Source organism: Colias philodice, chromosome 27 (genome assembly GCF_061535455.1).
Source record: "Colias philodice isolate Cphi_HAF_F1 chromosome 27, ilColPhil1 Martin Lab GWU primary, whole genome shotgun sequence".
Taxonomy (NCBI): domain Eukaryota; kingdom Metazoa; phylum Arthropoda; class Insecta; order Lepidoptera; family Pieridae; genus Colias; species Colias philodice.
The window spans coordinates 5,867,847-5,891,425 of NC_143112.1; the positions used below are offsets into that span (position 1 = coordinate 5,867,847).

The 23,579-nt window shown below is 33.0% G+C and overlaps 1 protein-coding gene across 2 annotated transcripts in view; it reads right to left on the reverse strand.

The window, feature by feature from the left end:
* LOC149476660 (ribosomal protein S6 kinase alpha-5-like) overlaps positions 1 to 23,579 on the reverse strand; it is a 95,790-nt gene that overhangs the window by 44,184 nt on the left and 28,027 nt on the right. For both annotated transcript variants that reach the window (XM_089711864.1, XM_089711865.1), the window contains exons 3-4: positions 5,294 to 5,427; positions 3,950 to 4,034 (exon numbers count right to left, since the gene is read on the reverse strand). In XM_089711864.1, coding sequence (XP_089567990.1) covers positions 3,950 to 4,034; positions 5,294 to 5,427 — 219 coding nt within the window. The remainder of the gene's footprint in view (positions 1 to 3,949; positions 4,035 to 5,293; positions 5,428 to 23,579) is intronic.

Here is a 23,579-nt window from a genome sequence, read left to right on the forward strand (position 1 = left end):
TAAAACTTTTACAACATCTTGTCCTAACTCGATTCATACGCCATACGCATTCATACGCATTCATAGCCATAAGGTCACCCATTGTGCAATTTGTTTGTATCGTATTTTATGTTATTTCTTTCAACTGGTGTGTGCAATAAAGAATTCATTCATTCATTCATTCATTCATTCATTCATACAACAACAATGTAACCAAATTAACAAGACCTCTCTATTGTATAACATTGCGTACATAGAAGAGACCTATATTAATTGGTAACCTTTGAAAGTCGACCACCCGGGTGGAACCGGGCCTAGCAGCTAGTAACTATAAAACAAATTGAAAAACTAACTTATAGAGGCAATAAAATTTGTTACCCCTTTGAACTGTTACTCAGAGAACTTCTCAGTGAAAAGATAATTTTCAGTGAAAATCTAAAGCACGTGCCGCGCCACGTGTCTTTAGTTACACGAGCGAAAAGGGAAAACATGTTTTCACATTTTTCATTTAAATTTTTATTTATTTCGTACGTCCTGCTATAATATAAATGCGAAGGTTTGAGAGGATAGATGGATGTATGTCTATTACTCTTTCACGAAAGAATTGCTGTATGGATTAAGATGAAACTTTACAATAATATAGTTATACATCAGAATAATACATAAGCTATAGAAATACATATTAACAGATTTTGCTACATATGTACCTACTATAAAATTGTTAGCTATAACTTCTACATTCTCATCATTCATGTGATTTTCCTATACATCAAATTTACTTTCACATTAGTTGACCTACGACAATTCAAACATTAACAATGTTAAAGCTTACAAACATAACCAATTATCTTCACTCACGACGTACCTGTAATAATAATTTCAATGAACTTTCATCGTTCGCGTAATAACCATATAAAACGGGTCAAAGAGTAGGCGATAAGAAACAAACCTGACCTATAATAAGGATTGGAGAAATGCGGTCACAACTACACTTACATTGGTTTGATAATTCAATGTAAAATCGATTAAAAACTTTGTAAAGAAAATATTGCCGTTATCTCTTATAATGACTTATAGTGACATTGAATGCACGGTAAAAGAGAAAAAGGTAAGTCTCTATCTATCATAAATGTTACCCTTAAACATCATTTAAGTAAGAACGAAGACGAATAAGGAATCATTTCTGCAGAAGTATGTTTTGTTTGGTGTGTAAACAACATTTTGTAAACAACAAAATGTTGTTTACATAAAACTAAACTTCAAAATAACTCGTACTTTCTCACTACATATAAGGATGTTGAAGCGATATGGCTGGTTCTTTAAAAACACATTCCTCGCTGCGCATCCTCGCACATCAGTGGAGACGCACCCTAAATGCATTGACTCTTCCAAATTCACATGCATACAGATACATGTAAACAATATAATAGGCACAAAAGAGCACAGATAGCATTAGAGAGTCGATTATATTCATCGTATCAGTGGGACAAGGTCGCGCTATGTGGGTCGGCCGTATTGCCCGCGCGTTGGGCAACCGCCCGCGCCGGCTTATGCCGCACCGGTCGAATTGTAGTATTGTTTTATATTTTACTAACGATCCACTCCGGCTTCGCCTGTGGTACATGTTTAAGTTTTCTCTCCATAGGAACCATCCTCGTACTTCAAGGAATATTATTAAAAACAAAATAGCGCCCAAAGAAGTCGGTTACAAACAAACAAACATACAGGTGAAGCTAATATAAAGCGTGTAAAAAAACAATTAAAGGATTGGTTCAGCCGTTCTCGAGTTATGCGTTTTGCACATATTATGGCGATTCATTTTTATTACATAGCTAGCTATCCGCCCGTGGATTCGCCCTCTATGTCTAAACCTAATAAATTATACACTCAAACTTTCCTCTTGAATCACTCTATCTATTAAAAACAACCCTATCAAAATCCGTAGGGGCAGAAAGCGAGAAGCGACTTTGTATTCAATACTATGTAGTAACTAATTTCACCAGGCTGCTCGCTCTATGCGGACCCGCTTATATTATATCCAAATTGAAATTAGGTAAAATACAAAAAAAAAGGTAGTTTACGTTAACCAAGGTCCCAATTTAAAAAAGAATAAGTTCTTTTGTACCAAACAACATTAGCATTTTGTTCATACACATTATTGACCTAATTTGTGAACGTTTTTGTATTATTTCGAAATAAAATAACGGCCTAACTTTGTCAAGGTTGTCTTTTTCAGGTAATTTTAAATTTTAAAAATAAACAAATAAGTAAATATTGTTTTTATGTGGATTTCATAATTCAAACATGTTCTAACGTTGTCGAGGTTGCGTTTTTGTACATTTATAGAATTTTAAAATTTTCAAGTGACCCAATTGTTAATTATTATTAGAATTAGTTTTTACAACTGTGTGTATTTCGAAATTTAAACATGACCTCATTTTTCAAGGCTATTTTTTGTATTCTTCAATATTTTTTTTTAACATTATTTATGAAAATATTATTAAGAGTTAACTAGTTTTAAGGTATAAATTTATAAAGATACTAGCGGTCCGCCCCGGCTTCGCCCGTGGTACATATGAAAAATAGATGTTGGCCGATTCTCAGACTTACCTGATATGCACAGAAAATTTCATGAGAATCGGTCCACCCGTTTCGGAGGAGTATGCAGACTAACATTGTGACACGAGAATTTTATATATAAGATAGTTTTAAGGTGCTGAAAATTTAAAATATGATAAGGTACTGTAGTACATCATTAAATACTGTACTGTCAGAAAAATATATATTTTTATTAAAAATAACTTCTTTGTAATAATTCTTATATTAGCCATCTAATGTATAATAATATTATAAAGCTGAAGAGTTTGTTTGTTTGTTTGAACGCGCTAATCTCAGGAACTACTGGTCCGATTTGAAAAATTCTTTCGGTGTTAGATAGCCAACTTATCGAGGAAGGCTATAGGCTATATATCATCACGCTAAGACCAACAGGAGTGGAGCCACGCGGGTGAAACCGCGCGGCGCGGCTAGTATTCTCTATAGTCTTTATTACGAAAAACATTAAAACCTATTATAACAACAATACAAGTAATAAATAAACCACAAACATGAAACCACAACGAAACGCCGTGGGAGAATTGTTATCACAATTTTCGGTGTCTAACTGATAATAATAAACATACATTACTGAATATTTATACTTATTTTTCACATTATCGTCTAAATATATTTTATTCAAGACTATTATGGAGAAAATGATCAAAATATATTGTATTAATATTGAAAAATAAATTCTATTTCATGAGTTAGGAACATAAATCAATCTCTCTGACAAATTATATTTCTTTTTAATTTTTATAAACAATTTCAATTACATACATGACTATTTATAAGATACATTTTTAGATAAATTCAAATAAAAACCAAATTTTTTCTCGCTATAATATGAATATTATTTATTCTAGTAATTACAGTTTAGAATTATTATTTATTTTTTAACAAGCGAGCAAAACCAGCTGAACAAACTAGTACCTATATCATCGTACAACGCTAAGTTAAATCGCCTTGACCCGCTTACTCGCACCGGAATCGAACCTATTACTCATGTTATCGACTATCGACAACTTCACTGTGTAGTCTGTATTTGAATTTTGCATATCGATAAGTAATTTTATGATTTTTTACGGATTTAAAACGCGATGTATTTCTATTCTTTAAAAATTTATATTTATAAAGCATTTGAATGCCATAAAACCAAAATATCAGATTCAACAAAACAATGTAAGTACACAGTAAATCCAGTTCAAACTAATAAGGTACAAATATTTTGCACAATAGGCGGCCTTATAACTACACAGCAATCTCTGCCAGGCAACCTGGTAGGAAATGGAAATGTAAGAACTATATACAACTCTTATATACACATATATACATATTTTATTTTATTATTATTACTTATATATACACTTACCTAATATAAGGTGTAGTTTGGTGTCCGTTTGAAACGCATAGTGCAAAGTGACGAGGAAGGGACACGCTCGCACCGCTTCTAAGACCTGTTGACAAAATAAAATATAGTTAAATCATCATTTTCATCATTCTAATTGTTTCATTGATACAGTATATGTAGGTGAAAGCCATAATACACAAACATTTGAAGTGTGATTTTTTAGGTGTAATGTCGTCATGTTTTTCAATCTAATTGCAAGCTTCGGACAATTATAATTATTTTTCTTCTCTCAATAGAGCATTGTACATAAAGTACAGATATGTAGGAATACACAAGTCGGAAGCCTTGCTGATGAAGCATTAATCATTATCACCTTAGTCGATTATTAATTTAATTGTTATGAAAAACTTATTTGCAAAATCTTTTCAATAAAACTAAGGGCCGATTTTTCAATGCTTGGATAAAACTTATCCGTCCAATAAAGTATTACACGATAATATTAAAATGTCACGTAAACTGTCAAATACGGGCAATTTGGAATACGTTTTTAAAATGGTAGTTTTGTACATTATTCGACGAATAAGTTTTATCCAAGCATTGAAAAATCGGCCCTTATTCACTAGAAAATCATTCAAATAACTAAGCTTTATTTCACGTTGTACAAATATCCTGATTACATAACAAAACATGCCTAATATCCTGTTTACATAACAAAACATGCCTTTCCTTCCTCCTAAATCCATTTATCAAAATCACACTACTATTTTCGGCACACCACTCCACCTAACCCCATTATTCACTCACATCGGAAGTAGTTATCGAAAGGCTTAATGCCACAGTGCAGATTACCCGATGCCTAATTGGATTATTCTGTTATACATATTTGTATGTTTATACATACTGTGGCGTGTGTGTGTAACGTGATTTTAAATACTTCATCTGTAAGTGATTTTGTGTGAGTTTTTTAAATATTTTATGAGTTGTAGAATAGTTGTAGTTAACCTATATATTACAGGTAATAAGGGAATGCTATTATCTAAAGTGTTCGGCTTAGTAAATGTTAATAAATTTTGTGATTGATTTTCTAATAAAATTTTTGTTTCATCGGAAGATATATTTGCAAGACGAATTAGGTAAGCGATTCTATGCACGTACATTTTATAGTTTGTAGTGTAGATACGTAGCGTACATAGTAAATAGCGTAACAGCCTAAATCCCAAATATATCATCAACGAATAATGTTGCAAAAATGTGTTATTAAATGATCATTTTGCATTTCACCTATCAATACGTGTTTTAGATGAATTATTTCTTCACATAAATACGGATGAAACCGCGGCACACAGCCAGTATACAATCACCCACCTGTCTCTCCGTCCTGGTGTGTTCAGCCGTCTTCAGCTTCTGCACTATGGACGCTTTCTTGAGCAGTTTCATCGCGTACAGCTTGCCTTCGTCTACCCCACATCGCTTTTTAACAAGGAACACTTTGCCGTACGCTGTGAACAAGAAAAATATAGTTTAATTTAAATTAATTTTGTATGACTCTAATTCTAGGTCATGGGTTATGGATATCCCTACTTAATATTATAAATGCGAAAGTAACTCTGTCTGTCTGTTACGCTTTCCCGCTTAAACCTCTCAACCGATTGTGATGAAATTTGGCACAGACAATCTTTAGACCCTGAGAAAGAACATAGGCTACCTTTTATTGCGAAATATGTACCACGGGCGAAGCCGGGGCGGACCGCTAGTGTCGTAGTTGTTGTAGTTATTTTCTAGTGACTACACCTTAAATATATATATATAATATATATATATATATATATATATATAAAATATATATATATAATATATATATATATATATTTTTGCATATAGCAACAAAAAATTATAACAAAAATAAGCTTCAGCTGTTTAAATTCAAATTTAACCTGCTTTATTTGAATATCATGGGACATTAAATATAATAACAATAGAGAATAAAACACTTGTATTTATCACATATATCATGTATACTATAAAAGTCTACAAAGCTGTTTACATATAGTTTATTTAACCAATAAATATAACATCAGGTAGTGCAGAACCTTAAGACATAATAATCTATACTAATATTATAAAGCTGAAGAGTTTGTTTGTTTGAACGCACTCAGGAACTACTGGTAACGATTTGAAAAATTCTTTCGGTGTGAGATAGCCCATTTATCGAGGAAGGCTATATAATAGGCTATATATCATCACGCTAAGACTAACAGGAGCGAAGCAATGCGGGTAAAACCGCAGGGCACAGCTAGTAACTACACCCAAAGTGAGAAACAATGCCCTATTATTATTATTCGGAATTGTCTGTGAATGGAGTTTACCTGGTCAACGAAAAGACGGTGTATTTTCTACGTATTGTTACAAAAAATACAATAGTAGTAACCAGCTGTTCTTTTAAGCTTTAGTATGTTACCGTAAACCTATAGTTTAAGTTATTTTAAACGACTCTTTGTTTTTGTTGTTTTTGCGAATGTATCGAAATTATTGGAGACTAGCGGTCCGCCCCGGCTTCGCCCGTGGTACATGTTTAGGTTTAGAGACATTTATTTTCAAAGAATTTTACAATTCACTTATTCTAAAGTTTCACAGTATTTTACAAAGTTGTACACCTTGACAAAAAAATTAAAAAATTTGCGGGTGAGTGGAGATTATTTTGTGCAATAATATCGTCTTATGACGGTATGGCTGTGTTCGTGAGGAATGTTTACACGGATATAAAGCAACTAAATGTGACATCGATTGCATGAACTAAAATAAATATTAATAGTAAGTTTATTTAAAAATTAGAGTAAATAGTAATTTAGTGTTGACTTAGCTATTTAAAGTAATTCAATTAATACAATCTTGTTTTTTTTTTATATAATATGTATAAGTATAATAATTCATAATATGATGTAATGATTTTTAATCTTTATTTTAAAATAATCATAAAATATATACTTTTTATGTTATATTTAACACTTTATATTAGTTATATTAATTTATTTTTTTGAAGTAATTTTACTTTTGATTTTTTTTAAACTAGGTGAGTAAGTATGTGATCGTTGTTATTTTTATTTATATTGCTGATTTTATTTTATTCACTTATATTTTTAAGTTGTAATTTGTATACACGATAGTTATTTCAGGGCATATTTTCATTTTGTAGTATATGAAGTTTTAATTTCTTTTTGAATAATCCTAATGATTTTACTTGTTTTATATCTGTAGGTAGGCTATTATATATTTTAACTCCGTCATGAAGTAAATTTTTTGAGCCATAGTAGGTACGGGCTGGATGGATATTTAGGTGGTCAATACATATATTTTGTCGTAGATTAGAATTTCGCTTCCTCTTAGTTAAAGTGATATCTGTATGAATTTCCTTATTAAACAATTTTCGTATCAGAATACAAGTATTATAGACGTAAATTTGCGAAATATCCATTATTTTAGTGTCTTTATATATTTTCTTTGTTGGAGTGAGATAATTATAGCAAAAAAGGGTTTTTATTAATCTATTTTGGGCTATTTGTACTTTGTTCATGTTAGTTTTAGCGGATGTTCCCCATATCGGTATTAGATAATCTAAGTGGGATTTAATTAAGGAGTTATAAATTGTATATCGAACAGTATTTGGAAGACATTTTGCAAATCCTCTTAATGCACCAGACAATGAAACTATTTTTTTCCTGACTTTTTCAATATGCGGTTTCCAGGTCATATGACTATCCAATACTAGACCCAGATATTTTTCTTCATTAATCTGTTTAATTTGTTGATTATTTATAAAAAGAGGGGCATGTGTTGGAACTTTTTTAGATTTAGGTGAGAATATAATATAATTAGTTTTTTCAACGTTAATTGTCAATAGATTATTTTGTAGCCAAGTGTTAAGGAGGGTCATATCGTGTTGAGCTTCCGATATCAAAGAGTGTATTGACTGTCCATAGTAGAATAGGCTGGTGTCATCAGCATATAGACTTATGTCACCTTTGAAGGGAAGCTCATGTACGTTGTTTATATATACTAAGAACAAAAGTGGACCTAGAATAGAGCCTTGTGGTACTCCATAACATATCGGCAAGGGATCACTTTGACATGATCCAATTTTGACAATTTGACAACGGTTTGCGAGGTAGGATTTAATTAATTCATGTGCTGTTCCCTTGATACCAATGCATTGAAGTTTTGTTAGCAACAAGTCATGGCTCACGGTATCAAACGCTTTTTTTAGGTCCACAAAAATGCCGACCGCGATATTTCTATTGTCTAAATTACTAATAAGTTTTGTTATAAGATCTGACGTGGCTGAGAGAGTATTGGATTTGGGACGGAAGCCGTATTGTTTCTGATAAAGAAAGTTGATTGAGTCAAGGAATTTTTTTAATTGAGTATGCAAGACCCTTTCAAAAATTTTTGATATAACAGATAGGACAGAGATTGGTCGGTAATTGTTAGGGTCTGTTTTGCTACCAGCTTTAAATATAGGTACGACTTTAGCAATTTTTAGAGAGTTTGGAAATGTTCCTTCTGATAGACATTTATTTATACAACACGCTAGATCATGGCTTATCAAGTCTTTGATACATTTTAAGGCTTTAACGCTAATGCCATCTAACCCTGAGCTGGTATTTGAGTTTAGCGAGTTAATAATGTTTTTAACTTCCTCAGCGTTAGTGGGATTAAACTGGGTGAATGAATTTTTGCTATCTAATATCACATTAAGTTGATAATTCTGAGTTTTAGGAATTTTATTTGCTAAAATCGAGCCAACCGAAGCAAAGAACATATTAAAACACTTACAAATTTCCTTTTCATCACTTATTAAGCCGGTAGGGGTATTGATCTGTGGAATGACAGTATCCTTTATGCTATTCCTAGATAACGAGTTTATAAGGCTCCACATTTTCTTTGGTTGTTTGAGAACTTTATTAAATTCCTTTGTATAATATTCATTTTTTGTTTTCTGTATTTTTGCTGTTACTTGATTTCTCTTTTTTTTAAACTTCTGTTCAATGCATTTATTATCTTTGTTCATTTTGTGCTCGTAGTAAATTTGATTTCTGTCGTTGATTTCTTTAATGATATCTCTGTGTATCCAGTCTTGTCTTGGTTTGTTGAGTATTTTTGATTTTATGACTTTGTTTTTATTGATTGCTTCTTTTAATCTTAATTCCATTTGTGAATATTCTAAATTGTTATTGTAGATAGGGTTATTTTTTATGTATAAATATAATTCATTGTAATTTAGTGCTTCATATTCTATTTTTTTAAATAATTCAGGTTTATATTTTTTTACTTCTAAAAATATCTGTTTATGATCTGACATTGCTGATTCAACAATGGCAAGGTGGAAATCGTTTTGTTTCACATTTGTGGCTACATGATCTAGAATTGATTTTGTCGTATTGGTTTCTCGTGTACAGTATGTTTCATCAATCTTGTTTAGTAGTTGGAAGCCATTTATCTCAACCAAGTCCTTGTAGGTATTATTAGTCCGATCCAAGTTTAATAAATTTATATTGAAATCACCAAATATGATGGCTCTGCTACTTTTTTGAAGTTGTATTCCAAAGGTTTCGAAAAAATTTTGTAGTGTAACTGGATCTGGTTTACGATATATAGCACCTATGTCCAATGAATAGTTATAGAGGTGGACCCAGAGATAATGGTTATCAAGTAATACTAATACTACATGTTTACATTTTCTCTACATAAGAACCATCCTCGTACTTCAAGGAATATAATAAAAAAAGAATTATCGAAATCGGTTCAGCCGTTCTCGAGTTATGCGCTTACCAACACATTTTGCGATTCATTTTTATATATAAGAAGATTATATAATATGTAATCTAAAAGTTGTTTTGTTTGGAAAGTACTATTTCTGAATTCAGAGTAGACCGTGTGTCTGTTTATATGAATCTAATGTATAAGTCTATCTCAAATTTTGACGAAAAATTCATCAAACTCCTATACTTACAATATATTTACTCAACGAAGACTTCTCAAAGTCGCTTTCGAGTCGTCATATTAGTAAGCAAAAAGTAAAAGCATACAGATATCTTCTTCTTCTTCTTATCTTCTTTCTTCTTCTTATACCTATATAAAAATGAATCGCAAAATGTGTTGGTAAGCGCATAACTCGAGAACGGCTGAACCGATTTCGATAATTCTTTTTTTATTATATTCCTTGAAGTACGAGGATGGTTCTTATGGGGAGAAAACGTAAACATGTACCACGGGCGAAGCCGGGGCGGACCGCTAGTTTTGAATAAGAGAGATACTATTCTCTGTATTTGTTTTTCTTTACAATATAGGTAGGTGTATGTTGCTAAATGTTTCTAAGGACTCGAATATGTACAAAATATTATATTAAATCAAGACTTAAATCATAACAACTATCATATCCAAAATCCAAACATTAAGTGAGTTCATTCGATTTATCACCTCGAGCTAATAATAACAGATTAAAGTTGAAACCATCTGCTGTTACACATCCGGAGGGACAGGACGGACGGACGGACAAAAAAACAGCTTTCTTTTCGACTATACGTAATATCCTATGTTGATTGACAAAATTATGCAATGTTTATGTTAATTTTAGTAGTTTTTTTTTAAATTTATGTAAGGTATTTATAATTCTCTGTTACAACATTATATAAATACAGTTTATGAAAAGATTTTTTTATTCCATCATAACCTACTAGTATAAGTCTACCTCAAACTAATTATAATTTGAATTATTCGTAAATAAACACTATAAAAATACCCAAAACGGGATTAAAACCAACGGAGTAGATAATAACATCGGCTTACATACTCGACTACCTTCAAATACAAAAAAAAGCCTAAAAATAATTCGCTGAGTTGGCACCACACCGCACTTCATATTAAACTACTGACCCGATTTAAGGGTTCAAAGAATTGGATTTTTTTTATATATACATATATAAAAAATGTTATATTAGTTGACATTTTGATAAATATAATGGCTTTTACGATATTGTTTGTATTAACTGGAAATGTATAAAGAAATAAATAAATTCATTTTCAAGGTAGTCCTATTTTAAGAAATTAATTAAAATGAGGTTATTTCAATTCGTATTGTCTAAAAATACAATAATGTATTAATTAAAAAAAACGGCCTTCGTCACTAAGTAATAACATAATATGAAGTAATTTTCCCCGTCCGATTAGGGCCCTTCTGGCCTCCTCCACTCAAGCGACAGCTCAAGCCGAGGTTCGTGGTCCCCGTCAAGGGGGGACGCCCTTGTGCATGTCGCTACCAGGGTGAACCTTCAGTTCACCCCCGCGTCCGCGTTAAAATGTAGAAGCCCTTCTGGCTAACATTGAGAGACACCACACAAAAAAAAAAAAAAAAGTAATTTTAGAATATTCATTGCAAGCACTTAAATTTTTGTAGTGAAATAATGTTAAAAAAATTATCTCGAGTTCGTCTATCTGTCTTTTATTCTCTACAAGGTAAACGATAAAATTAGAATGTAAACATTCAAACACAAATTTTAATCGAATTTTCTAGAACGATTTTCATCGGCACACATATTAATAACATAATATCAACCAGTTTTCGCGGTAAAAACACTGACCTAGGTGGGACATTGAACCCATTTTTTCGGTACCAAAACATTTGTGCAAACTATCATTACACATATGCATGATTTTATGCAGTATTTTCAGACAAATTCCCAAATACATATTCATATAGGTATTTAGATAATGACGTCATCAATAATAATAACCAACATTTTGATAATTTTTCTCATACGGCCCTACATTTAAGTACCCGAAATATTTTGAATATCCCTTATTAATAGATATTGCGGTTATATTCCTAAAAGAAAGAAAGAAAAACGCAAGAAAGTATACGATTTAATTAAAATTTCACGTAGGTAATATACACACAAATTTTTGGTATTTCTTAAACTTTTCCTTCATCCTAATTTGGTATTTCTTAAACTTTTCCTTCATCCTAATTCTTATCATTCAATAAAACCGGCCAAGTGCGATACGGGCTCGCGCACAAAGGGTTCCGTAGCAGCAAATATAATAAATTACAGTTAAATCAACCTATCTCAAAAACTATAAGAGATACTTTGATCAAACCAAAAATCGTTGAAAGAGTTAATTAGCATGCATCACCTCTATTTTTTTTAGAATTTTATACCCCGTAGTTATAAAAATAGAGGGGGGGGGACATACTTTTTACGACTTTGAGAGCTGATATCTCAAAAACCGTTCACTTTAAGAAAAATGTTTTTTAGAAAACTTTATATCATTTTAAAAGACCTTTCCATTGATACCCCACACGGGTATGTACATCGAAAAAAAAAATTTCATCCCTCAGTTACATGTATGGGGGGCCCCACCCCCAATTCTTTTTTTTACTATTTAGTGTCATATTTTTGTAGCGGTTCATACAACACATATTCCCATCAAATTTCATCACTGTAGTACTTATAGTTTCCGAGTAAATCGGCTGTGACAGACGGACAGACGGACAGACGGACAGACGGACATGACGAAACTATAAGGGTTCCGTTTTTGCCATTTTGGCTACGGAACCCTAAAAAACTATCTTCCAACTTTCCCAGCGAGTAGGTACGTCTCCAATTTTCCTTTTAAAATAGTCCAATGCTCTTTATGAATCACATAAGGTCATTCGTAATTTGTTTACGCGTAAATCATTGACATTCGTTCGCACACACACTAGCATAACAAAACCTAGCCATTGTATATTGACCTCCTGGTTGAATGTAAGTTCATAGATGGTGGTGTCCTATGACATTTATTAGAGACAATTTGTTTATCTAACCAATTTAGTAGGACCTATCGCGACCTATATTCTGATCGCGGAAGAATTCCAACCAAGACCCGCGGCCCCGTCATTATAAAAAGACCTATCTGTTATGTGGTAGTGGAAAGGTCTAAGATCCCACCGCAGGATCAGTGCGTTCATCGGTTTTTTGCTGAAAACCTAATTAAATCCGGCCGCAAATAATGGTTGTTGGCTTATAAAAATTATAAATATAGGATTAGTGCGTTCATCGGTTTTTTGCTGAAAACCGAATTTTTATGTAACTATATGTATTTATAATTAGGAGAATATATATCGACTAGGTTGCCAGTCAAAATTTGGCCGCAAGCATGTTTACACTCAACCTTAAATATTCAACATCTTTAACATCCGGCAACCCTTATTTGCGGCCGGATTTAATTAGGCAACCATATATGATAATAAATAGAAAAAAATTAGCTTTAATTTGATATATAATTCATAAATGTGCGTTATGAACGTAAAAATGAATCGAAATCATACCTGTTTGCACCAGGCTGCCAAGATGTTGCGGCCAGGTGAAAAGCGGCAACCGTGATTTTTTAGAATTTTTATATCATTTGACGTGATGTAGACTACATTTTATTCAAAAAACAAGTGAACGAATTTTTTTCCCAAAAACCGATTAGAAAAATTTTAATTAAACATGCTTGCGGCCAAATTTTGACTGGCAACCTAGTCGATATAAATTCTCCTAATAAATTATAAATATACATAAAAATTCGGTTTTCAGCAAAAAACCGATGAACGCACTGATCCTGCAGCCGGATCTCGTACTATTACTTCTGGTGGCTATTCTAATTATGGATTTATTTATGATCTTAATGACTATATTTCAAGTTTAATGATAGTCACTAACATATTATATTACAACGAATTATTAATCGTTTGAACACTTCACGTAAAGATAAATATTCAATTAATTACATATAAACAATTAATTAACGATCGACCCAATACATTTCTTATATCATTAAAAATAACACGTCATAAGTTTAAGCCTAAGACATCTAGTGTCACTTTTATATCCACTCACTACTGAAAGTCTTATCAAAACCGCTGTATCCAAAACATAAAACCATACACACCAATTCATAGAAGAATATTCACTATAACAATACTTTACATTGTGTTTCAGACAATGAATACCTACACTACCTACCAACACAGGTACCTACATATCCTAATTTGTCATTCAGAATCGAGTTCAACAGACTACTGATTAGATACATTAACGAAATGTTACGCAACCAATGTCAAAACAGTCGTTACGAATTTTCGAGAAAATTTTCACAATATGAGGTAGGTACCTATTACAAATATTAATCGTGTAATTACATTGAATTTATTAAAATTGCCGATTCATGAAGCTATATTGCAAAATGTTTCATAACAATAAATTATCGGCTCAAAATTGTAAAAAAAAAAAACAAAGCACGCATTTCATACCACTTGTCAAAAATAACGACGTAGGTCGTAGTGTATTTTACAATCTACAACGATCAGACGAAGCGTTCCTTTAAAAGGATACTACGCAATTAGTACATACTTGTTTATACTTTTAACTAATCTGTTGTGAATCCATACTAATATTATAAATGCGAAAGTAACTCTGTCTGTCTGTCTGTTACTCAATCACGCCTAAACTACTGAACCAATTTGCATGAAATTTGGTATGGAGATATTTTGATACCCGAGAAAGGACATAGGCTACCTTTTATTGCGAAATATGTACCACGGGCGAAGCCGGGGCGGACCACTAGTTCTGCATATATAACAAATAGGTTCAAAACATCAGAAGGCAGTTTCTCATTTACTATTATTTCTTACATTTCTCCGGTCTTAGCGTGATGATATATATCCTTCCTCGATAAATGGGCTATCTAACACCGCAAGAATTTTTCAAATCGGACCCGTAGTTCCTGAGATTAGTGCGTTCAAACAAACAAACTCTTCAGCTTTATAATATTACGTATAGATAACAATAGGAGCCAAAGTACCTTCCATAGGTTCTCTCTCAACCTCAACACGTAACCATAAAAGTGAAAAGCGCAAGTCAACGCACCCTATCACCGAAAGACCTCGTCTTCCGTCCTTTCTGAACCAACAAGGACGGTCGTTGTACTTGCCCGTGTTGTGCGACTGAAAAACTGTTTATCTATTTCTGTAAAATATGTACCTACGCTTTGCTGTTTACGAATATGATTTATACTGTATTGTATTTTGCTCGAAATTACTCAAAGAAGAGAAAGATATGCAGAAGCAGCATAAACTATTGAATTACACATATAACAGTATCATATATTATATGTGACTACAACTAACTTCTTAACTGTCTTATTAAAAAAAAGAGCTAAAAATAGATAGGCGTCTTTGACACCTTTCCTAGTAGTACAGAAAAATACAAAAATAAATTTTGTCACAGATCCTTGATATGTGTACAAAGTTTGAATTAAATCTGTCCGTTTAAAGATCAAAATCGAGTCTTAATACATACAAACATACTAGCGGTCCGCCCCGGCTTCGCCCGTGGTACCAACATGTTTAAACTATCCTATCTCTCAACTTGGATCGAACTGCACATGGTGTGCGAATTTCATTATAATCGGTTAAGTGGTTTAGGAGTCCATTGAGGACAAACATCGTGACACGAGATTTATATATATTAAGAAGATAGGTGAAGGTAATAAAAGCGTGTTAATATTCCTTTTTAGAGCAGACAAAGTTGCGTCGATAAGCTAGAAACAAATATTAATAGACTAGATATGAACCAATGAAACAACTACCATATTCTTGGCAATCGATCCCTAATTTGGGAACACTAAAGCGCCAAATCGCCAGCGTAGGGCTGATAATATGCTAATAGCGATGTAAAGTGCGTTGACACCGCGAACAATGCGTGGAAACGATAGCTGATTAAATGTAATGAGTTTTAAAACGTGTTATATTATTACGCGATCATTATTTGAAATTATACATATATTCAAAGGAGGTAAAATCGAAGAATCATATCGATGAAAAACCACTTTAAAACGCTATGCTATAAGCACCATTTGGAAAAAAAGATCTTTCATCTTTAACTTATTTAGGAGTCCCATCACGGCATCGAACGACATACTCTTGTTTCAACTAGCATCAATATCCACTACAGTAACAATCTAAAGATTGTCACGTTACAAAACACCAATGCAAACCTGTCCCATTATGCTAGAAATTTCAAGAATTAAAAACAGTACCCTCCAACTTTCCAGAAAGCACTCAACGGCGTCATGTTTTATTTATATGGCGTAATAACAATAATATTCCAGTAAATAATTTCGCATCTAGAGTATTTTCCGCAACCTCAATGCGGAGGTCAAAAAACACGAGACAAGGTCACGCGATCGCGATTGGTCCTTTCCAAATTTCACGACTTCCGGCACAAAATTTAACTTGTTGGAATCCCTTTTAATATAACAGTTAACAAATTAACCGTGTTACATCGCAGGAGGATTGCAAGGGGGAGGAAATTTACAGAAATTTCAATTTCAGAAGCTCATTATGAAAAAGAAACGCAATTACCATAATTCCTGCGACAGTATGAAGTATTTAACATCAAATATATAGCAATAAATATTAAAATCTAAAACACATAACTAATAAGCCGTAAGGAGAAAAAGGTAAAACTTAAAAAAAAACAATTAATCAAACTTTTTCACCCTCAACGTCTCTCCATAAAGCCTGGAACCCCGTTTTCCACCAAGATAATGTCTTCCAATCTTTTACTTCGTGATCATACGACGATTTAACGACGACCTTGCGATTGAGATGAACGACCCGCGCACGCTAAAACGACCCTTGAAGTATTCGACCTTAGGCATGGACTTTAGGGATCGTGAACTTTGTACTCAACTTGTATAATTGTGTGTACGATATAGGCAAGTTCAGTAATTTTCCGATTCAGAAACCATATTTAGTATTATAAATGCGAAAGCCTGTCTGTCTGAAAACCACAGCGCCGATTTTTATGAATTTTGGACTGAAAAGAGCTGATCGAACTTTTTTTTCGAACTTTGTCAGCGGGTGAATCCGCAGGGCTATAGTATCAGCTAGATATGTAAGAAAAAAGTCAATGTCACTTTTTGTCCACATACATATCGAGTAAGCAAACTATTATACAGCACACCTGATGGTAGGCGAAACAAGTTCATAAACATTCACAAAAACTAGTATCAAACGTGATCTAAATTTAAATGGCTAAAAGATCTTAGATTTTGATAGATGTACCATCACTCATGGTTTTATTCGAATTATAAAATTCTGGTAATAATCTCTAATAAATAAATCTTCAAATAACGGTTCATGTAATTTTTGGTCACTATATAAATTATCGAGACCTTGCAGTATAATGCTGCAGTTTAAATTATTAATACAGCACTGTTTTTCTGGCTCCTTTTACCAAGTTATTACATGAAGTGTGCACTGTAGCAAAAAGTTTGCCAAACATTGCAAAAATTGCCTTTGATTTAAAAAAATAATTGAACCAGAAATAGCCAAAATCCTGTTAAAAACTCGCCCACATTTCTCTCTCGCCAATTTCACTATTAATACATACATAAAAATTAATGCATCCACCGCACATAATAGCTGTTAAACTATAAGCACATATCATCGAGGTTAATAACCTTAGATCACAACAGCTGTCTATAAAAAAATCGTCTCACCTGGCCGCTCAGCCATATTAACTTGAGCTATGACGCTTCGACAGCTCCAGGCGGCGCCGGGTCAATTGGTATTGGCCAATGAATATGAATGCCTAGATTTGAGGCAGACGATTTTAATTAAGGACTGAATGTTTGTGTGCATTGTGTGGTAATTGCTAATAGAACTTGATGGAATGAAGAAATGGAATCCAAACGTTTAATTTAAATATACGATAAAAATCTATAAAGAATCTCCTGCGCATTAAACTAAATCAACAACGTTAAATAACGGTTTAGGTTCGCACACAATTCAAACATTTCTAGGGCACACGACTGGCGTCTTCCTCATGATATTTTCTATAGCCCGGTTCCAATAAACGATTTGTAATTTTCTTTTTGCGCGCCCTCCGTCGGTCTGGTTTTATTGACCTACTGCATTCACCTTCTGCCACCTTTATGATAGCAACTGCTATTCACAGAATGTTTCAATTATATCACATGATTTATTTCTGGTAAACGAAGTTAAAACCAATACCTGTTTACAAAACTGTTCAAAGTTCTGATATTTCTCCTCAATAATAAGTATGATCTATTTCTAAATAGACTAACTTCAACCTAGTTATCTTTATACCCGGATCTTAACTGACCAATACATCAAATCCAGCCTTATTCTCTGAAGGAACTATAAATCTTCGCATCACAACAAACAGATTTATAATACGTATGTCACATAATCGACAGACGCGTGCACGTTCACTATCTGACGTAGACGTAGCATTTCAGATGACGTGTGTTCGCTTGCTTGTCTCTATGACGTAGTATCTATGGCGTGTGTTCGCTTGCCTGTCACGTATAGGCAATGTTTAAGCCTATCTTACCGGTGCAAACTCCCACTATGAACCGAGATTACAGGGACAAGGTCGCCTAGTCCTTTAACCTTTCTTCGGCAGATCGACGCTCTTGGAGGCAAGGACCTGAGGCCCTCAGATTTCGGCTGTTGTAATGTCAATGGTATTTTATGAGTGCGTTGACTAATAGTCTTGGTACAGATATTTTTCTCGGAAAAAGTCTACTCATTATATGTTGAAGGTTTTAAATCTTCTGTTGTACAATTGGTAATAGCAGTGCTTCAGTGAAAATAGTTTTGATTATCTCTCGACAAAAAACAACAAAATCCATGCATTTAACTATAACTTCTAAACTAATTTTAATCAGGAAACATTAACCAATGCTTTTATGATTTATCATATTATGAATATTACATGCAATTCTCTTTGATACAATACCATAACTATATTAAACAAAACAGTTAAACTAAATAAGTCTACAATTTGTGGCGAAGAAGTAATGCCCCCATACGGGGGAAAAAAACAAGTCTGGCCAAACCATTAGTCTGGCACACTGGTTAAAACCGCATGCTAGCGGGTAGACGCACCATGCCTCGACAGGTGTGCGAACACGATGACCGTTACATTTCACGACGATCACGCCCACATTTCATACATCGCTTCTTTTTCTACCTTTCCTCACTTATACTTCCAATAAAACAAGCAATGTACTTCAAACTGGTTGACGACAACCAAAGTCGTTCGCTCATCAAATATTGCTTTTACATTCATTGCGTGTCCAGTACCCGCGTTTGTTACGCGCAATTAAACATTTCACACATAGCGAGCAATGTAAAAGCGAATTGGAGTTTAACGCCAATTCAGGTTTCGACACGCAACCCCAACGGATGTGCTATATGAGCACGCTCACAGATGGCGTCGCGTTTTTTTAATATTGCTTAGAAATTCAATTTCGGGTTCAAGAGCATTCAGGTGGTTGGTTTTTCGAACTTAACGAAAGGAATATTTCTTTACTGAAATTTTATAAAGAATTTTAAAAGAACTCTGCATAATATATAGAAACATTCGTCAGTGAACAATTAAACAAAGATATAGATTAGTGTATTTTACCAGAAATCGTGATTAAATAAAACGCTTCTAAAGTGCCTAGTCAAGATCAACAAGCTCTAATTATATAATTAGCTTAATATGGCGTCTCTACCAGACCATATCAACAGTTTGCAAATCAAGAATTAATCAAATAATTTAACCAGACAAACTTAACTACAATCATTTACCATGTTTCCTCACACAGCAGGTATAAAGCATAAATTAAAACCCTTACCCTTCCGAGAAGAAAATATAACAATACAAGATTATCATATAATCATCAATTAATTTTTTAATGAATTTGATTTCTCGAAGAATATAATAATAGAAGATATTGCGTGAACCATTGCATAATATGCCTTTTTATAAGAGAAAGTAAACATATTTGTGTATAGTAGGTACGTATACGAGAGGGTAAATCAGAATTAAAAAATATTTATAGATATTTAGGAGTACAATTTTCCTACTAACAATAGATGTCTATCATGAACAAATATCAAATATATAAATGAAACCCTATTTGATGATTTCTATAGTTATAAAACCAATACCTAGAAAAACATATCTGTTTATTATGAAAACATTTCAATCACTAGCCAACAATTGTATCAAATATCCAACACGGGTTACACATTCAAATTTGAGTATGGGGTAACAGCCCCTATTGGTTTTCTATCCTACTAATACTATAATCTATAAATAGGCATCTCGTTATCTCACTTTGGGTGGCCTGCGCGGTCGCATGTCAACGCTCTCCGCCCTCATGTAACTGAATATTGTAAAACGTGGACTATTTAACAAAAAATTGGCTGAACACGTGACAGAAGGGAAACACCTCAAAATAAATAGGTCTCTTTCTTTTTCTCTACAATTTCCATCATACTTCTTTGTCTTACAACGAAGTCTTAAAATCAATCGTGTCTGAAGCATTCTACTAAATACTAACAAACAAACAAACAAACAAACAAAAATACATTAGTATTTAGTATCCTAATTTGACAATTCAAATGCACTAACAATTCATTTTGACCATAAATTATTCATTAATAGCGGTCCGCCCCGGCTTCGCCCGTGGTACATGTTTACGTTTTCTCTACATATGAACCATCCTCGTACTTCAAGGAATATAATAAAAAAAGAATTATCGAAATCGGTTCAGCCGTTCTCGAGTTATGCGCTTACCAACACATTTTGCGATTCATTTTTATATATAAGAAAGATTACGTACAAATCTTGTATCGTAAAGATAATACATACTTTGTTGTTTGTAATATTTATTATATTGGAAACGTATTTGAGGTCAGAGAATCGAACTGGTTAGGCGATGGTAAACATCCCAACCATAGGAATGTCAAACGATAAGAATTTAGAGGAAAAGATAAACAATATTATTCTTAAAATTCCAAATTTCTTTTCATAACAATCTATACTAATATTATAAAGCTGAAGAGTTTGTTTGAACGCGCTAATCTCGGGAATTACTGGTCCGATTTGAAAAATTCTTTCTGTGTTAGATAGCCCATTTATTGAGGAAGGCTATAGGCTATATTATATTATCACGCTAAGACCAACAGGAGCGGAGCCACGCGGGTGAAACCGCGCGGCACAGCTTGTGATTTATAAATAGCACATAGTTGAGATTTCTTTGAAGTCACATAATAAAAAGGCTTGTTACATAGAAAATTACAATGTTTTCATACAATCCATTAGTGTGAATTGTCAAGTCATTTTCACTCATTCATGCGCAATTTCGTTGTTTTGTTAAATCATCATCGAGAAGCCAATGATCTTACGGTTTATATTTCGGTACATGAATAGGATAATTTTGTATGCTTCTTATTCATTCACCTCATTCAGAATTAGTTTCTGAGTTATTACGTTAATTTAAGTACATAATAGCCAATAACAAAATTAATCAAACAGATTATGTATCTTAAAAATGATTAATTACAACGCATTCAAAAATCACAAAAATCATAATCATTTACAGCATTAATTAGTTTTTACAAGTTATTTATAAATCGGAGCATGGCCAAAGTACCAGGTGGGCATAAGGTCACAAGCGCGGCGGTGTAAGGACGGGCGGGTAACGACCGGGCACCGCTACGCCAGTTTCGGGGGTTAACGACCCGGCGCGACGGACGACGTCCTGACAACTCCTACATTGCCATGCTGCCCTGGTACCCGATCGGATTCCGTGTGTATTGGGACATTCTTTTCCTGTTAATATTGCAACTTTGTTTGTATGTTTGACCTACAAAACGCTGAGATCATCATTTCAATGGAAAACTCACGGTAGTGAGTAATTGATATAAAAAAAAAACAATAATGACACTAAACGATACATAATAGGACCTTAAAAACACATTCAGTACCTACATAACTACAAAATTAACTTAAAAAGAACAAAAACAGCGTTATTTTAAAATCGGCTCCAACCAGACCATTAAAAACTGGTACCATTAATAATATAACAGATTCGGCAAAGTCGTGCGGTAGGTTAAGCATGGTAATAAGATAACGAGAAACGGTATTCGGTACCTAGATATTCGGTGTCAAATTATTACCGGATGCCCATTGGTCGATCAATCTTTTTGAGGAAGTGGTGAAGAGTTAATACTAATATATTTATAGTTTATACGTTGATAGCTAGTGTATTTTTATACTAGCTGTTCCGCGCGGTTTCACCCCCGTCGCTCTACTCCTGTTGGTCGTAGCGTGATGATATATAGCCTATAACCTTCCTTGATAAATGAGCTATCTAACACCGAAAGAATTTTTCAAATCGGACCAGTATTTCCCGAGATTAGCGCGTTCAAACAAACAAACAAACAAACTCTTCAGCTTTATAATATTAGTATAGATTAATAGAGGCTTTATAGGTCTACCAGAATCTGATGGCATATTTATATTTAAGAAATAAAAGATTTTTATGTGGCAACTTATTTGACAACTATCAAATTGGATGTCAAATTATTTGTCTTTTTTGCAGTTGATGAATAATTTTTAAGATTTTGTCTAAAAAATCTTCGAAAATGTCGAAAAAGCCGCTGCGATCACAAGCAAGAGGTGTTGTTTATAATGCGTATAGAAAAACATTCGATGAAGAAGGGTCAAACACATCACAATTTTCAATTTTGAAGATTTTATTGGTAAATTGGACTTACCCGTTTTGATACTATATATTAAAAAATATTATATATGTAGGTAACTATAATATTGTTTGTTGATTAGAATATAATTTTATGAAAACTTATTACAGGAGTTTCCAATACGGCTATTCGTCAAGTCCAAGCTGTCCAAGTCAATTTTATAATGTGTGTCTGTTAATACTTACGAAAATAATTTTATTTTATTTTTATTTTATTTTATAAAAAATTATAAGCAGTTTTGATCTACATTATCATTATATCGATATTTTCACATGGCATACTGGTAATGAATATACAAAATATATAGGTATGTGTAAATAATAATATGTATTACCCGTATAAAAGTAATTTGTATAATTGTATATTATACATGTAAGTATGTACCTACGTAATATTAAGTGGATATCTCATTATTAAGTACAGTATTGACCACTTATGTAATGTGAGTAATGATATTGAGGACAAAATAAAAAATAAGCAGTATCAAGATCGTTCAGTCCATTTTCCCTAGGGTTGCACACTCAAAATTTTGATTTCCCTAATTGCCATCAGATTCTGGTTTACCTATAATAGAAATAAACTAATACTTAATTGCAGGATATTTATACTATTATAAGTGTAAAATCTATAGCTTAAAATATCACGACTACAATAAATTCAGTAGATGCACACCATAATTAATTTTAATTCGAAATACTATCTAGTACCTACACTCTTTTACCTAAATCCATACTAATATTATAAATGCGAAAGTAACTCTGTCTGTCTGTCTGTTACTCAATCACGCCTAAACTACTGAACCAATTTTCATGAAATTTGGTATGGGGATATTTTGATACCCGAGAAAGGAGTAAGGACATAGGCTACCTTTTATTGCGAAATATGTACCACGGGCGAAGCCGGGGCGGACCTCTAGTACTATATAATATGTATCTATTACAATATACACATTGAAACTAGTATAAATATGTTTGCCTTATACAAATTACTGTGGCTTGT